Source organism: Botryllus schlosseri, chromosome 8 (genome assembly GCF_051294905.1).
Source record: "Botryllus schlosseri isolate E-star chromosome 8, Bs_hap1, whole genome shotgun sequence".
Lineage (NCBI taxonomy): Eukaryota > Metazoa > Chordata > Ascidiacea > Stolidobranchia > Styelidae > Botryllus > Botryllus schlosseri.
Genome location: NC_137243.1, coordinates 27,643,336 through 27,661,927, shown reverse-complemented (window position 1 = coordinate 27,661,927; position 18,592 = coordinate 27,643,336). Strand labels below are relative to the sequence as shown.

At 40.4% G+C, this 18,592-nt stretch overlaps 4 protein-coding genes across 4 annotated transcripts; 1 reads left to right on the top strand and 3 right to left on the bottom strand.

Moving 5' to 3' along the window:
* Positions 1-2,545: 2,545 nt before the first annotated feature.
* Positions 2,546-5,575, bottom strand: LOC145445467 (proteasome subunit alpha type-6-like). Its single transcript, XM_080323663.1, has 3 exons — positions 5,402-5,575; positions 4,225-4,521; positions 2,546-3,111 (listed from the first exon to the last, which is right to left on the bottom strand). The coding sequence occupies exons 1-3, from the start codon at positions 5,471-5,473 to the stop codon at positions 2,731-2,733; spliced, it is 750 nt and encodes a 249-aa protein (XP_080179789.1). The 5' UTR covers positions 5,474-5,575; the 3' UTR covers positions 2,546-2,730.
* A 900-nt stretch (positions 5,576-6,475) lies between these two features.
* Positions 6,476-10,785, top strand: LOC145445448 (centrosomal protein of 131 kDa-like). Its single transcript, XM_080323637.1, has 2 exons — positions 6,476-7,228; positions 8,251-10,785. Exons 1-2 carry the CDS (start codon positions 6,643-6,645, stop codon positions 10,764-10,766), a joined length of 3,102 nt encoding a protein of 1,033 aa, XP_080179763.1. The 5' UTR covers positions 6,476-6,642; the 3' UTR covers positions 10,767-10,785.
* A 1,232-nt stretch (positions 10,786-12,017) lies between these two features.
* On the bottom strand, positions 12,018-12,493 carry LOC145445472 (small nuclear ribonucleoprotein G-like). The gene has a single exon (XM_080323666.1). It carries the CDS (start codon positions 12,394-12,396, stop codon positions 12,163-12,165), a length of 234 nt encoding a protein of 77 aa, XP_080179792.1. The 5' UTR covers positions 12,397-12,493; the 3' UTR covers positions 12,018-12,162.
* A 602-nt stretch (positions 12,494-13,095) lies between these two features.
* Positions 13,096-18,513, bottom strand: LOC145445462 (uncharacterized). Its single transcript, XM_080323652.1, has 2 exons — positions 18,366-18,513; positions 13,096-17,990 (listed from the first exon to the last, which is right to left on the bottom strand). Exons 1-2 carry the CDS (start codon positions 18,405-18,407, stop codon positions 17,193-17,195), a joined length of 840 nt encoding a protein of 279 aa, XP_080179778.1. The 5' UTR covers positions 18,408-18,513; the 3' UTR covers positions 13,096-17,192.
* Between the last annotated feature and the right edge of the window lie 79 nt (positions 18,514-18,592).

The following is an 18,592-nucleotide window of genomic DNA, read 5'->3' as shown; positions in this document are numbered from 1 at the left end:
GAATGAGTCTCATAGGCCTAAACTCGCCCGTTGCACACCCCTACACTAGTTCATCCAAACAGTCTTCGACCTTGTTTTCCAGACAGTCGGACAAATCTCATGACTTCTCATGATAAAGCCATATTTTCGACGTGTCTTGGTTATTGGCCACAGTACCCAACACAGTGACCTCGGATCAGTGTTGGGATGACTCGAGTCATGACTTGACTCGAGTCACCTTTTTTGTATGACTTGACTCGAGTCACTTTGCTAAAATGACTTGACTTGACTTGGCGTATCAGAAATGTGGAATGACTCGTGACTCGGAGCAAAATTCACGAGTCAATTTCAAGTCATAAATCGATGTCGATAAAAATCACCGGATATATGGTCGGATTGTTCGCGAAACGCTGGTGTAACCCGTGAAAGCGACCAATCATTCAATTATAGAGATTGAATCTCTATAATTCAATGACCGTGCGTTTCACTAAGCCTCCATTGTTCTCTCACAAATAAATTGACCTCAAACGAAGTGATCGAAGCTTACGTCCTAAACATAGAAGATATGCGGAAACTAGAAATCGCCAAGTTTATGTATCAGTTTCACTGCGGTCGTTGCCCCGAATATTTCAATGACTTCTTTACCTCTGAATCAAAAGCGCACAAGTACAACACACGCGCGTCCACGTCGTCCAAATATCATATGATCGACCGAAAAGATCATCGCTCCATCAAATATGCCGGACCTGATGTGTGGAACAGTATCCCGCCGGCCATCAGACAGTCGACGAGCATGTCCACATTCAAGTCGAAATACAAACAATTACTACTAAATAAATACAGTCCATCCTCAAGATTACCGGACCACGACTGACCTATCGATCTCGCTTCCCTTGACATGCCGCCCTATTTCTTGTCGCATCCTTTTTCTATACTATCTTCTTTACTTTCATTCAGTGTGCATGCCTCCTCTTTACATCGCCTAGGCCAAGGTGGGTGTCAGATTCCATAGACTACTCCTTGTCGCTTCGACATCTTCCTGTCTTTTCATTGTATCGCATTTTTTGTGGTGTATTGAACTGATAAAATTGCTAATAAACCAATGATGACGTTGTCGTAAACTAGTATAGTATAGTAGTTTAATAGCAAAATGTATATCTCTGTTCTTACCTTAATCAAACCTGTTTGTTTTATTGAAATTTAATTCGGGTATAGTTCACATAGTCCTCAACCATTGGCGCAGGCTCGAATTGCATCATATCAATTTGTAAATGGTAATTTTGGTCAATATATTGCCTCTTATCAATTCGTTTCTCTATTCTTTATTTTGGCTCGTAACTATATAAACTGAGGCTATGCAATCACTTACGTAGTTTAGAAGTTCTGCGTATATGTGAGCGAAACAGCGACTTCTTGCATGTATATTTAACTCTATATTCGTTCATTGCTTCAAAATCAATGACCACTCAATTTCTATTTCAGATAGCTAGCAAAATGCAGTGACGTAATTAATCATCCCTCACGCCTCGAAACGGCAACTTGACTTGAATTGTGACTTGACTCGTGACTTGACTTGACTCGACTTGACTCGAGTCACCTCCAAAAACCGAGTGACTTGACTTGACTCGAGTCACTTTTGAAAATCTATTGACTTGACTTGACTCGAGTCAAAATGTGCAATGACTCGTGACTCGAAGGTAGTGACTTGATCCCAACACTGCCTTGGATATGTAAAAACTATCGCAGGATTTTTTGCAATTAATTCAACAAATATGACATACATATTAACAGATGGCTCTGGCACCGTGCTGACCCAAAAAGGGTTGCGGTCCATACTTCAGTGGGAAGAAATTTTCGTTACAGTAACTCTCAAATGTGAGTATGTAATGTACTACTATCCTTGTGCCTCGTGATAATTGAACAGTTATTAAAGTATGATTAAAGCGAAAGACTGCAGAAAGTCAATTTAACGTCATTTTTCAGCTTGTCTCGGGCTCAGACGGTCTGATATACTGTATGCCTGCCACTACACTAGCTTGCAAACCAGGCTTTTGGTTACGTAATAATGGTAGGTCTGTGAGCGCTACGATTAGTGGTGCGTCGTAAGGTGAACAAGTTTTTACAATTGCGTCGCAACTACAAAAGTTACACTGCCCTTGAATTCCCCATTGGGTTTATTTGAATCATTCCACGTCAGAAAAATGACATGCACAATTTTCATTTGCACTCATCCAGATTTTTCATTCGCGCAAGTGCAAACCATCATACAGCTTGAAAATCACTGGTCACTGGTATAATGACTCATGAACTAGAGTTACCGTTAACAATCTACTTGATTCATTTCAGGTGCATCATGACAGTAACTTCAAGGATAGGCGGTTTCAAGTAAAAAACTAGTATATAATGAAGGCCTTTGATATCACCCATTAGTTCGCAGAAGTGAATCAACCCATCTTGATCTCATCAATGAACTGTGACCTATTACGACTTGAGTCAAAACTATGAATGTCAAATCGACTTGCAACCGGGATACCACCCTGTCAACCACTCCCAGAAAGAACAACAGTCAGTGTGAAATGTGGTTTAATCCACAGACAGATAAATGCAGTCCGTAGGAAATTTACGGCAGATATGCTAGAATAAAACATACCCCAAAATAGATTGCATTTCACAAGAACCGCGACGGCATAGGGCTTTCATACCAACAAATCTGTCATTCATGTTCTCAAACAATATACCCCGCAACAATGGTCAGTCCTTTTCTGCGAGTGCTGTCAAGTGAGTGTCTACTTCGTCATTGTCCAACACGCGGAATCCGGGTTGGTCTTTCGATACGACAGCTATTTCGACTTCTGATGATTTAAAATCCGCGGAGAGAACTGTCGACAAACATGACAATGCGACTTCGATGGTATGCTCCAAGTTCCATGGGGTATCTTTCTTTTTCTTGAATTTCTTCTCCAGATAATTGTTGGCTTCCGTTTGCTTGACGCCTGCACTGGTAGCTCGGAATCCGCAGAAATAGCCGGCCGGGTCGGACTTGTACAGCATCGGCTTTTCGTACTCTTCGTCCCAGCCGATGAGGATCATGGAGCAGCCGAGCGGACGCATTTCTGCGTTTTGAGTGTAGATCTGGATAATGCAATAAGTGTGTTTGTACATTTTGTCTGTGAGTTTGTAGCAGTTAAGAACTGGGATCATGATCTGTGAAATGCAGTTACGTCGAAACAGAGTTAAATCAGAAAATGTATATAGCAAGTTTGGCTCATTTTGCACGACACAGTTTTGTAGCATTTTCAGGAGAACAGAAATTAGATCAGAATTGAATCCAAGCATAGCGACCTTGAACACTCTAGAAAAGAACTAGAATATCGGCATGTCGTTTTAATTAGTACTATCAGGCAACTAGAAATATCTTGGTATCATATTCAACAAATGAAAAATGGGAATACAAACTGCAATCACCGGCAAGTTGACTAAAAAAAAGGTCAACTTTTCGGCTCGACCTTGAAATTACATGTCTACAGCTAAATTTTTGTGAATTAACTAAAAAAAGGGCATTTCTCTGACTTGACACACCAATATAGCCGTTTTAACACACCATCGCCCCCTTCGTCTATTTTCGCCCCCTACACCGCCAAATCGCCCATGTTGGGAACCACTGAGTTGAATGATGACAGTGAATAGAGAAACATTTCAACGTGACAACTCCACTTTTTTACTAGTCATTAGGCCTACAAGGAAGACCAATAGACTAATGCTACCAAACGAAGGGCAATGATAAAACTATACAAACAATATTCCTGAAGTTCATGTTGGTGTGACAGTAGAATGGTGCAAAGTTACGTTTAGGAATGAAACAATTTTTTTAAACCCTATTTAACGTCCACTTGTATGAATATAACGTTATTAGTTACACGAGATTACGTCTGCTATCAGCGCAACAAAGTACGGTATACATTTTTTGAGAATCAGGGGCATATTTTTGGTTCGGTCCCAGCATCAACATTTTATTACGTCTTGTGGCATACAGCCAAGATAGCACTGTTTCATTTTCTATTACACAAGGCACGGATATATTTCGGAAGGGTGGTTAGCAATTTAACTGCTAAATACAGGATGACTATTTAATTCCATTTAATGAAAATTCGTTGACATTGACAAGGACAACCATTTTTGTGGTCAAGTCAAACAATAATCTGTAATTTGGTGGAGTCTGACGAATGAATACCTAACGTCAAATACCTGTGATACATCCGCCACCCTTTTGCATAGAGCGTCGACGGTGATTTCGTAGCCGTATTTATATTTCCAATTGATGGCTTCTTGCCTGGCACGCTCCACTTGAGAGACGCCGTCAGCAGTGAGACCCGTCATCACACAGCCGATGTTTGGTGTGATACGATACATGTGTGTGACAGTGCTTATGTCCAATAATTTGTCAGGTACTTTTCTTTGAGTGACCAAGACGGCGCAATCGTCACCTCGTACAGCGACAGATGTCAGACCAGCTTGGTTGATAGCTTTGAAGGCATATTCCACCTGTGATTTGAATAAAGCGTTTTACATTAAATCACCTGCTTGGTGACGACAGAGAATTATATCTTCGGTTCTAGAAAAAGTTGGAGTATCAGTTTATTAATAATTATGAACCGGTATTCATTTCAAAACCACAAGATTGTGATACACTGAAAAGATAGGAAGATCTTGAGACGACTTGAACTCTAAAAGTCTTTGAGATCAGACATCCACCTGGGCCTACATGATTTTAAGAAGAGACATGCACATTAAATGGAAAGAAATAACGGATACCGTAATATAAATTCACTTATTTGTAATTGGGGATTGACTTTCTTAATCATAATACCGAGTATAGAGACAAGCTATTTGGTTATTTGATTTCTAAATATGAGCGGGGCGAATTTAGGGAAGTATAACGACACACACACACACATAATATGAGATCAATACTAGTCAGCCCTCAATTTTACCGGACTACGACCTGACATCGAATTCACCTTCTGACTCATGCCAGCACTTTTTGTCGCCTGTCCTTTTATATTATTTCCATTTTCTTTCATCCAGTGTGCACCTACTGGAACGTAGGTACGTTTTCCCTAATATAACAGGTGAGCAGTGACGATTCTCCAAGTTAAAGTCATTTAATAAAAGATAATAAAAAAATAAAACATAGTGTGAGCACATGACACCGATTAGTGCGCATGCCTTCTTTTTACACAGCCTAGGCCAGGTAGGTGTCTGATTTCAAAGACTACTCTAAGTCGTTTCGACACGATCCTATCTTTTATTGCATCGCAGTTTTGTGGTGTATTGAAATGATGAAATTGCTAACAATAAATTGATAATTGATGTAATTTGCGAAGGGAAATAGAAGAATTGCTGCAAACAATCCATCGCATACCTGATAAAGTCTACCCTCAGGAGAAAATATAGTGATATGATGATCGAATCCGGCGCTGCTTCCACGCGACATCTTGAATTGGGGCTATATCAACGCTGCAAAACGAATACTGCACTAAAGCAAAAGTCACAATTTCTACAACCTGAGTAGCGCTTGTTCAAATGCTGACTAATCACTCCAAGAAAATGCTGTGTCACAAACATGGCAACGACTTGTGTTTTCAAATTTTACGCACCGTTGATTTTTGGCATATCACTGGAAGATTATTTTCAGTTAGGAAGCTCGCGAGAACGAATGAATTTGGTTTCTTTTGTGCAGGTGCGTGTGTTTTCTGGAAGTTTTATGTTGCTGTTTCTATGCATACTTTAATTCCTTGTGATATTAAGTTTGATACGAAAGCTAAACATTCGCCGTAGATCATATTATTGATAACCAATCAGACCTAACTAAGAGATCTATCGACTACTCGGGACCTATCATCTGGAATGCATTACCACCACACATCCGTGAATTGCCTTATAATAGATTCAAAAAAGCCCTACTTGATCACCTCTTGTCGTTACACTAACACTGTTGCCCTACCTCGCCCAGACATTGCTTCATTGATCATTTGCCACCATTGTTTAATTTTTTTTTCTATTTTCCTTTAACTAAACATTTCTTTACAGCCCGACTGTTCAGAGTCAAGTGTACCTGTTTGATGCTGGTGTGATCAGACTAGATGACCTTCACGGTCTTATCGATCATTCCTATCTAATACCGAATACTGTGCACGCATATTTTCTGTACCACACTCACTGCCGTTTGTTATGTATTTTGGTTCGATGAAAATAAAGACTCTCTCTCTCTCCCACTTTGTAAACTATACACCGGATTTTCAAAATGCGCCACTCTCGAAAACCAGTAGTTAGCAATGACTTCCAGAACATCACACAACGGTATCACGATTCACGTCAAACGCCAACACATGTTTTCTAGTTAGCCCCTATTCAAAACTTTTTTTTTAATGCGCAACTGGGACTGCTCAGTTTTGAAAATCTGAAACTAGAACAAGAACTACTCATAAAAGCTGTAGTTAGTTGACTGTCAGTTAACTAGTATGGTAGTTTGTACAAGCCTGATTCGTGAACGATGCCCATCTTTCGTATTCTATTTCAAAAGTCGGCTGTAGAAATTCATTATTTTGAATTGAATAGGATCAATTATGTGAGTAACGCTGTATCTTTTGCAGTTATGTGAAGATGTCCGAACTCAGCTTGACAGGAAAGTCTATATCACCTATCCAACAAGGTTCGCGCAGTTTGTCGGCACGATCTCGTACTTCTGCTGGTGACTCGCGCCGAATTCGCTCTGCCAATGCTTCGTCGTTGAACTCACAGAATGGAGAGAGAAGATCTAAAGGCGGTTTGGCTCCCTCTTTCGAGAAGACTGGCGAATATAGGTCATCACCTCGGCGAGCTAATACTCATAGCTCTACTGACTATTTAGCCTTGTTTGAATCTCCGTCGAGACGCCAGATCAGCACAGCTGCTGGATCGAATAGATCATCATATTCTGATATTGACTCTGTCAGACAAGGGTTTAAATCAACGCACATGCCTGTCAGTCGGTCTGAGCAATACACTGTAGCTTCTAAGAGCAAAATGAAGAAGGAAAATACAGCGCTTCCGAACTCTCATTCAACAAAAAGTAAAGATCCATCTGCACAAACAAAACAGATTCTTGAAGATCCAACCAATGCGCGAAAGTCATCAGCGACACAATATTCCGATGAAAACCATATGAAGACAAAGAAACCGTACCACATTCACTCTAATTCTACAAAAGGTAAAGTTCTGCATCTAACTGTCAAACATTGCATATTTCCAGAGGTGATCAAAGTAGTTTCGAAATAAGTTCCTATCTCTTCATTTTATCGCAATCATGTGGTGTTTAGATTTGGTGAAATTTATTTGAAATGATGATGATAGTAACGCCGTAAATTTCTCCTCCCCTACGAGCACAAGCAGCGATTACCAAGGCAATGTCAAAAGTCCTATGTTGAAAATCCCAAAATGCATCTCCACGACTGACAGACTGAAATTATTTAGCTGCAGTTCGAATTAGGTGACTTGTTGAAGAATGTTTTTCATGATTGATGCTCAAATTTAAGACAGTATCATATTGAGAGAATGGCCCTTTAACATAAAACAGTGGCTTGGACCGTTTTATGGGTACGAGCAATGTTGCCTCTGATTTTTGACGAGTCTGCGCACGCTCACCAACTCACAATTTATCCCCCTCAAACAGCCGTATCGCAGCATACGAATCAGGTAGATGACTTATATGTGTCTGTATCTTATGACATATCGTGAGTCTTGATTAACCCACAGCATTGTCACAAAGTGCAATAAAATAGGCATGGTCGATATAGTACTGAATTATCTTTATTGCGATGCCGAACCGGAATTATGTTCTTTGAGGATTCTTTGGAAAAGATAACACATTTGAACTTTCCATATCATCCGTATGATCTGATGAGCGAAAATCAAATACGGTAGGCCTACTCTCTTCAGAATCAAATCACTCAGGTATTGATTTTGTTCAGCCATACTAATGATAGGCCTACTGCAGATTGGTGCACTTTTCGAAAATATATTCATTTACCGAGAATCAAGGGTTATTTTACTTATAAGAGTGATGCAAACATATCTCAAAACTACTTACTACTTTACAGAATCCAAAGTTTGAACGGTATATAGTTTTGTTAATTAGAGGAGGAAGTGGTCTATAATCAATTCAACACATAACCGAGTAGTCCGAAAAACTGCAAGTACTTGATTACTGAACACCTTTGCTTATCCCTGCAGGAAATATTTTGGAAGAAAGGGAAAAGTCTGCGGTCAAAATACAGAAATGGTACCGACGTCACTCGCAACGCAAAAAATCCAGCCAAGCCGCCTTGAAGAGACTCATGCAACAAAAGAAGACGGAAGTGGAAAGCAGCATGAACGAGGACAAGCAAAGGACGCGTCAACGTAGCGAAGAAGAGAGGAGGAGAAAGAGAAAGGAACGAGAGAGAGAGGAGAGAAGGAAAGCGATTGCGGAATTGTCGAAAAGCAGAGAGTTGCAAGAAAGAGAGTATAAATCGATAGTGGAGAAAGAAATGGCTAAAGTAACGGAAAAGCGTAGCAAGAAAAAAATACCCGCAAAACCAAAGCAGCCAGAACAACCGGATAAATCATTGAATGTCTCGGAAGCAGACGCTGTCAGAGAAGTGGAGGAAAAAATCGATAACTTATTCCAGCAAACCAAAACCGATACGGAAAAAACACAAACAAAATCAGTAAGCTCGATGGAAAGTATTCCGGAAGACATACAGTGCGAATCAACAGGAATCAGCACGTCGCAAAGTCAAGGATTGTTGGAAAGTTTACTCGAAACCATACAGCAATTAGAGGCGGAACCGGAGCAACTTGTGAAACCCGTCGGTAGTAAGTTTGATGAAAAATTGTCATGGATTGACGAGATGCAAAGCGACCATCAGAGCGTTGTTTCAAATACGAAAAGCGCTTTGAGCGGGGCCGGAGATAATGCGGCTTCTAATTCAGACGTAATCTTGACGAAAGCGAAACTCAGCAATTTAATGGATTTTTTGGATAAAGCCGAGAAACGCGATCAAGAATATGAAGCCGCGAAATCTGAGGTTAGTAAGGTTTCTGATGGTGTAAATCAAACGGAAACTGTGGCGGAGTCTGAAAAGATAGCGGAAATGGCAGAGGCTGAAAAGGTAGCCTCGAACGTGACCTCCGAGTTACTGCAGCTAAGACTGGAAGTCGACGAAAAGACCAAAAGTGTGGACATGCTCAAAAAAGCTTTACAGCAACACCGCGAGTTGTCTCTGCGTCAAGTCCAGGATCAAGACAAGGAATTGAATCAAAGATTGCGAATGCAGAAAGAGCAATACGAAGCCACAATCAAAAGACATTTGTCTTTTATCGATCAGTTAATCGACGATAAGAAAACGTTGAACGAAAAATGCGAACGTGTCGTTATTGAGATGAAGGATTCCGAAAATAAATATAAGAAAAAAATCAGGGAGCTGCAAGAGACTCACGCGGTCGAATCGAAAAAGCAAAAAGAAATCTACGCGGCGGCCGAAAAGCTACGCAGAGAAAAATGGATTGACGAAAAAACACGTACTATCAAGGAAATGACGGTGAAAGGCCTGGAACCGGAAATCCAGAAACTTATCGCCAGGCACAAGCAAGAAGTGAAAAAAATCAAAGCTATCCACGAAGCAGAGCTGTTACAATCGGACGAGAGGGCCGGTCAACGGTATATACGACAGACTGAAGAATTGAGAGAACATCTAGAGATGGAAAAGGAAGCGGCTTGCAATCGGGAACGCGAAATGGCGCGGCAACGTTACGAAAAACAGCTAGAACAAGAAGAAATGGCGTTACAGCAACAGAGAAGAAGGTTGTACGCTGAGGTGGCTGATGAAAAAGAAAGGATTAACGAACAAGCGGCTAGGCAACGGGCTGATGTGGACAAATTAAAGGAACAGTTGCAAAATCAAAATAGTCTAGCGACATCTGCTTTGACCGACGAATACAAAAAAAGCGCGTTAGAAGCGGAAAGACGGCATCAGATGGAAGTGGAGACTTTAAAAGAGAGGTTAGTGCTGGAGAAGCAAGCTTGGCAGGAAACTTACATGAAAAAGCAAGAGGCGTACATACTGCAAAAAGAACGTGAATTAAAGGATGCTGTAAGGAGGGATCGCGACATTGAGATCGAAACTGTAATTGATCAGCTCGAAAAAGACACGAGGGTGCAACGCGAACAAGTGGAAAAAACGTCAGAGAACAGAATCAAGAGAATCCGCGAGAAATACGAGTCTGAACTCAAGGAAATCGAGATTCTCGAACGACAAACGCAAGAGAAATACAACAATCTCAAAGTGCAATACTCTGACGTGGAGGCCGAGAATATGATGCTAAAAAGCGCAGTCGCGCAGAAGGACCAAGAGATTGTGGATGTCAAAAAAATTAAAGAAAAGCTGGTGCAGGAAAGGGGTAACGTAAGCGATATTATAAGGGAGGAATTTGCGGAAAGGTTGGTACATATAGAGGAGGAGAACAAAAGAATGAAAAACGAAATCGCGCAAATGCGCGCGAGGCAAAGGTTGGAGCTGGATCGCGTTAACAAGGAAAAAGAGGAAGAATTGTCAGAGGTGCACAAAAGAGTGCGGGCCGCGATCGTAAAGAAAGAGGATGCGATCGGCGCGATAAAAGAGCAGTACGAAGCGGCGGTGAAACGCGCCGACCATCTCGAGGGACTTTTGGAAACGCAACGGAAGCAATTGCTGTCTGTGAAAAAATAGAATTGTGTCGGATGTTAGTACTCGAATCTGAATGGAGTATTCATTCTAATGATTCATATCGAGTAGTGAGATGAGTGTTTAGATTACGAAATGATACGATCCTTCCCACTAAGAGTTCATTTATCAATGGAAATTATAGTTTCGATAGTGGAAGCCTTGACGCCTCGGTTGGTTGTATCGCAGCATGTAAAATGCGTTGAATGTTACACATTTGTGAAGCCGTCATTGACCCATATCATTGTCACAAAGTGCAATGAAATGGTGTGGTCGAAAAATACTCAATAATCTTTAGTATGATGTAGACCTGGCATTATATTCTTTGTGGTCGCATAAAAAGTTACACCTCATCCCTGCTGTTGTGACATCACACTATTTTACTTGAAGTCTCACTCGATTCGGGATCGCATCATTCAGCTGCTCGATTTTGCCCGGCCCTAGTTCTCGTTTCATTTTAGGCTGCTACATCAGTTTCATATAAGTGTGTTCATAGTTTTGCTATATAGTTTATTTTTATATTGGGTTGAAATTCTTCATCATGGTTCCATGTCTTCGCAACTGTTTCATGATATTCTCATTGATGACGATTGAAGATGACCAGTTGCCTTATCAATAAACATAGATTTGTTATTGAATATTATTTCTTTTCCACTTTATAGTTTGAATTGCAGCTTATCGCTGCACATCCCGGGCCTGGTCAATTTTGGTCGAGGACCCTGGTGATTGGACCAGATTATATCCTTAGCACAAGTGTGGTAGGCTATGTGACTGAATACCATAATGTAACCAAGTCAATCCTAATTTAGTGATTTTGACTGTAGTCAAGTCGAGTCATTTCAACTTCAATCAACAAGTCAGGAAGTAGAGGGTCTTGTTTGAGTGAAAGCGTCCAGAGTTCACTGTACACTATCGAGCTTAAGTCAGTTTCCAAGTCCAATAACTTGACTAGCTAGAATTGAGTCAATGAAATTTAAAATGGTCGATCAGAGTCTGGGTCGGAATCGCAGTACGTTTAGCGCAATATACATTTGGTGTGACAAGGTATTTCTCAGTATCACACCTGTGTGCAGAAAGTAGAATCTATGGCCTCTTGCCTGCGCAACACGGCAATTTCAGAATCGGACTCGAGTCACTACAACCCTGCCCTGTTAAATACCCATGTACGTTGACAGTGATCCCCTGTAATTTCGCAGGCCTTAATCTCAATCCAATTGAAACGAATCATGCATGCCCGCTTTACATATTACATAGAAATCATGAAAGGGAGTGTTTATTGATTCATAAAAAAGAAGCACAACCCGTAGCAGCATTATTGTCATTTGTCTTAGCATCATCAATATACGAGTCTCTTGAACTGTTCGAAGAACATTGATGATCCACAACATGGAATATACCGCCGTCATTGTATTCGTTCCAAAGCTTCAATCATCAGGATTGAATTGCCACGAACAACGACCATTCCTACCGGCGCGGTAGAGCCGTCTTTGCGTTTTTCGATGCCGTCGTCCACCACCAAGTTCATAAACGGGTCGAATCCGCGCAAAACACCAGTCACATTTCTTCCGCCGTTCAACCGCAACTGCAGACGTTTGTCCATGAATTTCTTCAACTCTGGGGGATGCGCTTTACTCATAGTTGCTGGTGTCTATCGCTGTCGAAAATTGCAGTAAAATATCCAACTCAGGTGAAATCTCGCATGCGAATACCAAACGTCGAAACTGAGCGGGACAATGGTGACACCTAATGGCGTTGTAATTTTGAGTCGTTTTTACCTGAAATGGCGCTCTCGAGACCTTTCACATTTAGGAAGGAAAGGACGTAGTTTATTTTTGTCCTTGTTTTTGCGGCATATACACCGACTCATGATACACATACACACGATCTGCGCATATGCATACCATGAGTGCATGATGTGCATATGCCGCTGGACAAGGAAGTGCAGATATAGCCTAAGTTACGGCTTTCGAATCCATACACCACCCCTCCATGCTATCCCAGTAATGCATGACCGCCAAGCAGGGAAGCCATGGATACCAGTGTTACTAATCAGGTCTTTGGTCTGACCCGGCCGGGAATCGAACCCACGACCTACCGATCAAGAAGCCGGACGCTTAACCACGCTATCTTGTCGGTGCAATCATAGCCTTTACAAACTAGCCGGGAAGCGGCAGACCGATTCAGTGCTTCAGTAGTTGCGGATAGCGACACCGCGTGTTGGAATGCAACTTTCATCTTTCTACAGCATGTACTGCTTGGAGAGGTTGGAGCTGTGTGCCTAATCATTACTTTTGCTCGCATAATGGATCTAACTGAGGAAGAACTCGAAAAAAAATTGATGATGTAAGTAATAATTATGTAATGTGGTTTCCAATTGCGTCATAGTAAACAATAGAAGAACTGTATACCTTCCCATCTTTTCAATGTACGGGTGTCGCAGGCTTGATGGGTTTTGAAATGATCAATATTCTTAATAAACTGAACTGAACTAACAGGAACTAATTGAAAAGAGCATTCGAAAAATGTTACGGTGTAGTCACAATTTCACGCTGGAACTTGTTGGTGCCTGGATAGGCTGTTTCAAGACAGCTAAGTTTAGCATATTGGTGGAGAATTGACGAACGGTTGGATTGCTTGTTCTTGCACCACGTTCTCTTTGCATGCCAAAATATGCCTCCAAAGTGTCCTGATTAAGTTTCCTCGTCATAACAAAGTCTGCTCCGTCGTTTAGGGTTGTTTTGATGATTTCAATGATCGATTTTGTGGCAATGCGTAAACCGTTTCTGGTCGCATCACTGAGAATCATTTTTGACCGATCCACATCGCCTTCCAATTGAAGATTTTGGGCATTCACTTCCCAGCTATCGAAATACCCCAAGAATTCTGTCGATAGCCAGTTTAATCGTGGGTCGTTGATACTTTCGAATGGTTTTCTCGACTCTTTGAACTTTTTACCCTGATACCCAGTATTCATACAATCGAACCAAGTATCAATCATGATCAGAAATTTTCCCAACGCCTCATATCCTCTGCTTTGTACGGCTAAGCCTGAAAACAGCAGGTACCGATAGGCTAATATCAGATTTAGTGGCAAACTTCATTCACAATAATACGCACCTACAGTTGAAGATAATGTTTGAGCGGCAATGCGCACATTCATTTTTTCCCATGCATTCGGAGATGCATGAGCCTCAGTCAACTGAGGATAGATCCGAAGGTCTCCTCTTGATATGTCTGCCTGTTAGTCAAATATGGAAATATAGGAAGTGCCAGTAATATGATATTAGCGAATAAATTATACCCGTATCATCTCAGTGATCGGTTCTTTATAAATTGGGCCCATGTTCCATAGACTTTTTTTGGAGTTGAATAGGTTGTTGCTGCAGGTTTTTACTAGATGTGGTGGGTCAGGTATAAAATATATATACCTGTGTTTCAAATTTGTTTAGTAAATAGAATTAAGCCAGAAGCAGCAGCACATGCACCTTTTTGTGTCGATTGGATTTTTCATCCGATATGGAACCTGATCATTGTTATATTCTCCGAGCAAAGCCATCACAGATCTATTCGCTGAGAGTCCATCGACTGAACAAAAGTTAATCAAGTCATCTTAATTGCTTGTGTAAACAAGTATACTGTGATGGAAAAATTGAAAATATGCTCGACTTCTGCTACCGAAATGGCACTTGGAGAAAGTAAATTGAACCAGACTTACAAACAATTCCTTGAATAATGCAACTGGTCCGAAGTTGAACCTCGACCAGAAGATCTACCAACAGAAAAAAGAGATCCGACGAATCTATCCCAGCTGTCGGGTAACAGGCAATGACTCCATCTAGGTCTTTATTGGTTATTCCTGGATTTTAGTACACGACGTGAAAGTATTAAACTATATCCTCTTAATTACAGAATTCCCGAACCTCGCATATATGCAGCAAGGACGTGAGTTGCCATTTTATCAGAAGATTTCGACAATCCTGTGTAAACTTCATTCTCATAATCAACCAGTCCTATTATCGAATTTGTCGAAGATTGGTATATAAGCTCCTCTGAAAGATGAGGTAAGTAATGTGAAACAATGATAATGTGGTGTCAATAATCCAAACCTTTTATCGTCATCTCATCCAAGGCCAGTACAACATATTTATCACATTGTTTGGAGACTTTCATAGCCGCATCTCTAGTAATTTCTGCCGCCTTAGTTTGAAAGCCGTACCCACATGTTCCAAAGTCTTTGTTTCTGTTAGTGTTCAATGTCCGGGGTGAAGGCAAAGTCAAAATTTTCCGAATAAGCCTGTATGCTGCTGGTGATTTTGCATACAAGTTTAAGCAATATCTACAATGAAAAATATTTATCTCATTGGTCTCAAACAGTGAGGCCACTTTATATTTACCGTACTACTGACGGTGGAAATCTTCTTTGAAATTTGGACTTTTGAGCCTGCAAAGCTAGCTGGGTCTCCCACCATTCCTTTAAGAAACCGTCAGTAATCGCGATTTCCTCCACAAAATTAGCCATTCCTTGGCCTAATGTAACACCCTTGGCCTCCAGCAGTGACTCGAGATTAGAAATACTGCATAAAATTTAGAATATAAATTTTAACACAATTCGAATGTCGTAATTTGTTAGCTTATCCTTAGCTAATCATATCACAGTCTAAATATACTTCTTTTAGTCCATTATAGTAAGTAACATGCATTCAATGTTTCGACTGACCGTGCTTGTGATGCAGACCATGATTGCTCTAGTCTCTCTCGACTGGCCGTCTTGGCTTGCTTTAGGGGCACCTCCTGCAATTTGGATAGCCTACGATATTTCTTCCTTTGGCTCTCATCAATTTTAACATGCAACTTCATGCATTCTGCACAAGCAGAACCTCCTTTGGTGATGACAACTTCACATTCTTTGCTATAATACCTGTTTAAGCGTCAACAATATCATCATTTTGATCAAGTATATGCTTCGCTGTTGATAACCATCAACTTTAAAATCTACCTCGATGCTCTGTGCTTATGCTTCTCAGAATTTTATATTTGTAATATTTTGGCTATAAATTTATCTGACCTTGATTTTTCAACTAACTCTCCTCCCTCTTTTGTAGTGATGTGTCGTATGTTCCAGAGGTTATCCTCGACGTTCGGATCTACATAACCTTCACAAGCATTCAACTTTGTTAAATCCCGAAGCAGCTTTTGTAGTGAAAATTCCAATGTAAGAAGATGGGAGTACCCTGATGCATATACTCCTTGAATGGCCAAAGAAAGTTCAAATGCGGAAGATTGATGCCTAATCAAGAGACTCATGTATGGACAAGCATGAACGTCGGGGTCTTTGAAGTATGTCAAATGCAGTCGGGTTTCATCAATTCTGTGGGCTCTCCAATTTGAATTGGGATGCGAATCAAAATCAGTGTAAAGATCATCGATAGAACCATAACTCTTAGCAATTGGGGAGGAAATTGGACATGGATGTTTAAAGATTGTTCTTCTGGCAGGATTTGAAGTGGATTCGTGTGATTTTATCGGAAGATTTTCGATCGGCAGAGCTCCAATTTTTATCCGGGATCGCTTGCTGGTAACCAGTATATCTCCAGAAGCAAAATGTTTTTCGCAAATGAACACTTTCCTTGTCTTCAGACGATGACGGAACTCTGAATCGTCCCTATATTTCAGTAATTGCTGAAATGAAATGATACTCGGTTTTTGGAGGCCATCTATGTATTTTTTGCAACAGTAGATACCAAACTATTCTAAATTGTCATTGGTGGTGCCAAGAAAGTAACTTGACTTCAGTTTAGGGTTGATTGATGAAAAAAATATATGATATTGCTAACTTTTTCTTAGTTATGAATCTTTACTAAAACTAGTGGAGGATAAACATTCTCAGTTGTTAACCTGATGAAAATGTGATACCCATTCTTCTCTCTGCGAATTCAAATGGCCATCTTGATTGGGGACTTGATACTGGTGAATCCCATTTCGCCAAGAACTTTTGCAGCCTGGTAAACAGCAGTATTTACCAGATCCATTCCTAGTCCAGGCTTTTTTCATGTCGTAGGCTCTGCAGGATATGCTATCTAATTTTCTTTCTATCAAAAAGTAAAACTGTAAATGAATAAGGTAGCTAACCAAATATAGCTTTCGAGAGTACGTTCATACTAACTTTAACAGAGTTAGATACCAAACCAAATTGCGACGCAATAATGTGTAATTTGTAAATAACGTGCAACAATGCATTAGTATTAGTCACATAAATATACGTTTGTATGAACACATGTTTGAAATCCGTATGTATGAACACATGTTTGAAATCCGTATTCAAGTTCTGCACCGCCAATGAGCTATTCATGGATAGGCTTACCATATTGTAACTTCGGTAGTAATAAGGATCTATACAGTATCAGAACAAACTAATGAGCTGCATGCAGGCATTTAACCTCGGATGTTATCGCGTAGTGATTTAGAATTTTTAGATTTATATTTCTTGTAATCATGGTAATTTCTCGTCGCAGCTCGGCAGTATGTATATGTTCTAATTCTTAAAAATTTTGAAATGAGTATTTTGATGAGGGTCATATCACAATGTGGGTAATGTAATGAGATATTTACATTTGCCAGTATGTTTCTGATGTCGATGAACCGCGAGTTTTTTTGTTTTTGAAAATAAATTTCAACTTCTTTCATTAGATAGAAGAACCTGTCATTAGGACATATGAGTCCACCTCTGTTTTTATGCACAAATTCTGTTGGTAGAGGATTCTTTGACACCTGCTTTTCGCACCATTCTCTCCATTCTCCTGAGAACTTCTTCACAGCCCACTTCAATATCGCACCAGATATATATTTGATAACTTTCAGGTCGTCGTCGGTTACTACTACTTTCTTATATTTTGAAACTCCCCAGTCAGTAGCTTCTTTTATTGCTCTGGGCACAACCAGCTTGAGCACCTGCTTGATTTGACTTTCCGCTAATTCCAAGCAAATGTACGTTTTCTGCATGAGAGCGGAATATGACAGCATCATTTTTTTTTTATTTTCGAGTGATACAGTTTGTTTAATATCCCTCAGCATGTCTTTGTAAATGTTGGTTTCCTTTTTCATCGGTATTCCTAAAGTGCATAATCCAGTGTCCAATAATTTTTCACAATTAACATCCGAAACCAATATCTCTACGGTGTGAGTGTCCGAACATCCTGCTTTGTCTGGAGATCCTACTAAATCCTCTTCAGTCTGAAGAAAATGAGACAAGTGATTATAAGCCCAGTTTGAAATAACCAGAGGTGGTCAGTAACGAAGTACTTATACTTTTTGAATTGCTTGAAGTAGATTTTACCTACTCATACTACTTATTAAGTAGTTATGATTTTAGACTACTTCTACTTGACAGTTTTCAGATTTGTAGGCAAAATTTAGCCTAGTATACCTACTTACTTGTGAACCATCACTTCTACTTGAGTAGCGACGGTGACTACTTTGACCACCTCTGGAAATAACAAAGGGAATGTAGAGTATCTATACCGGTACTCCCTGATTCTGTCTGTTTCCACTCGTACCATTTGGAACATGAGATCATTAGTATCTTCAGTTAGTAAAGTTATTACTTACATCATTAAAGATTTCTTCGAGTTCTTCCTCGGTCAGGTCCATTGAGCCCCAAATATATCTAGAATACAAGCGACAAGTGAATAAAATACACAGCTCCAAGTACAGACAGTAGTGAATTCCCCGCAAAAAGATGAAAGTTGCATTCCAACACGCGGTGTCGCTATCCGCAACTACTGAAGCACTGAATCGGTCTGCCGCTTCCCGGCTAGTTTGTAAAGGCTTTGGTG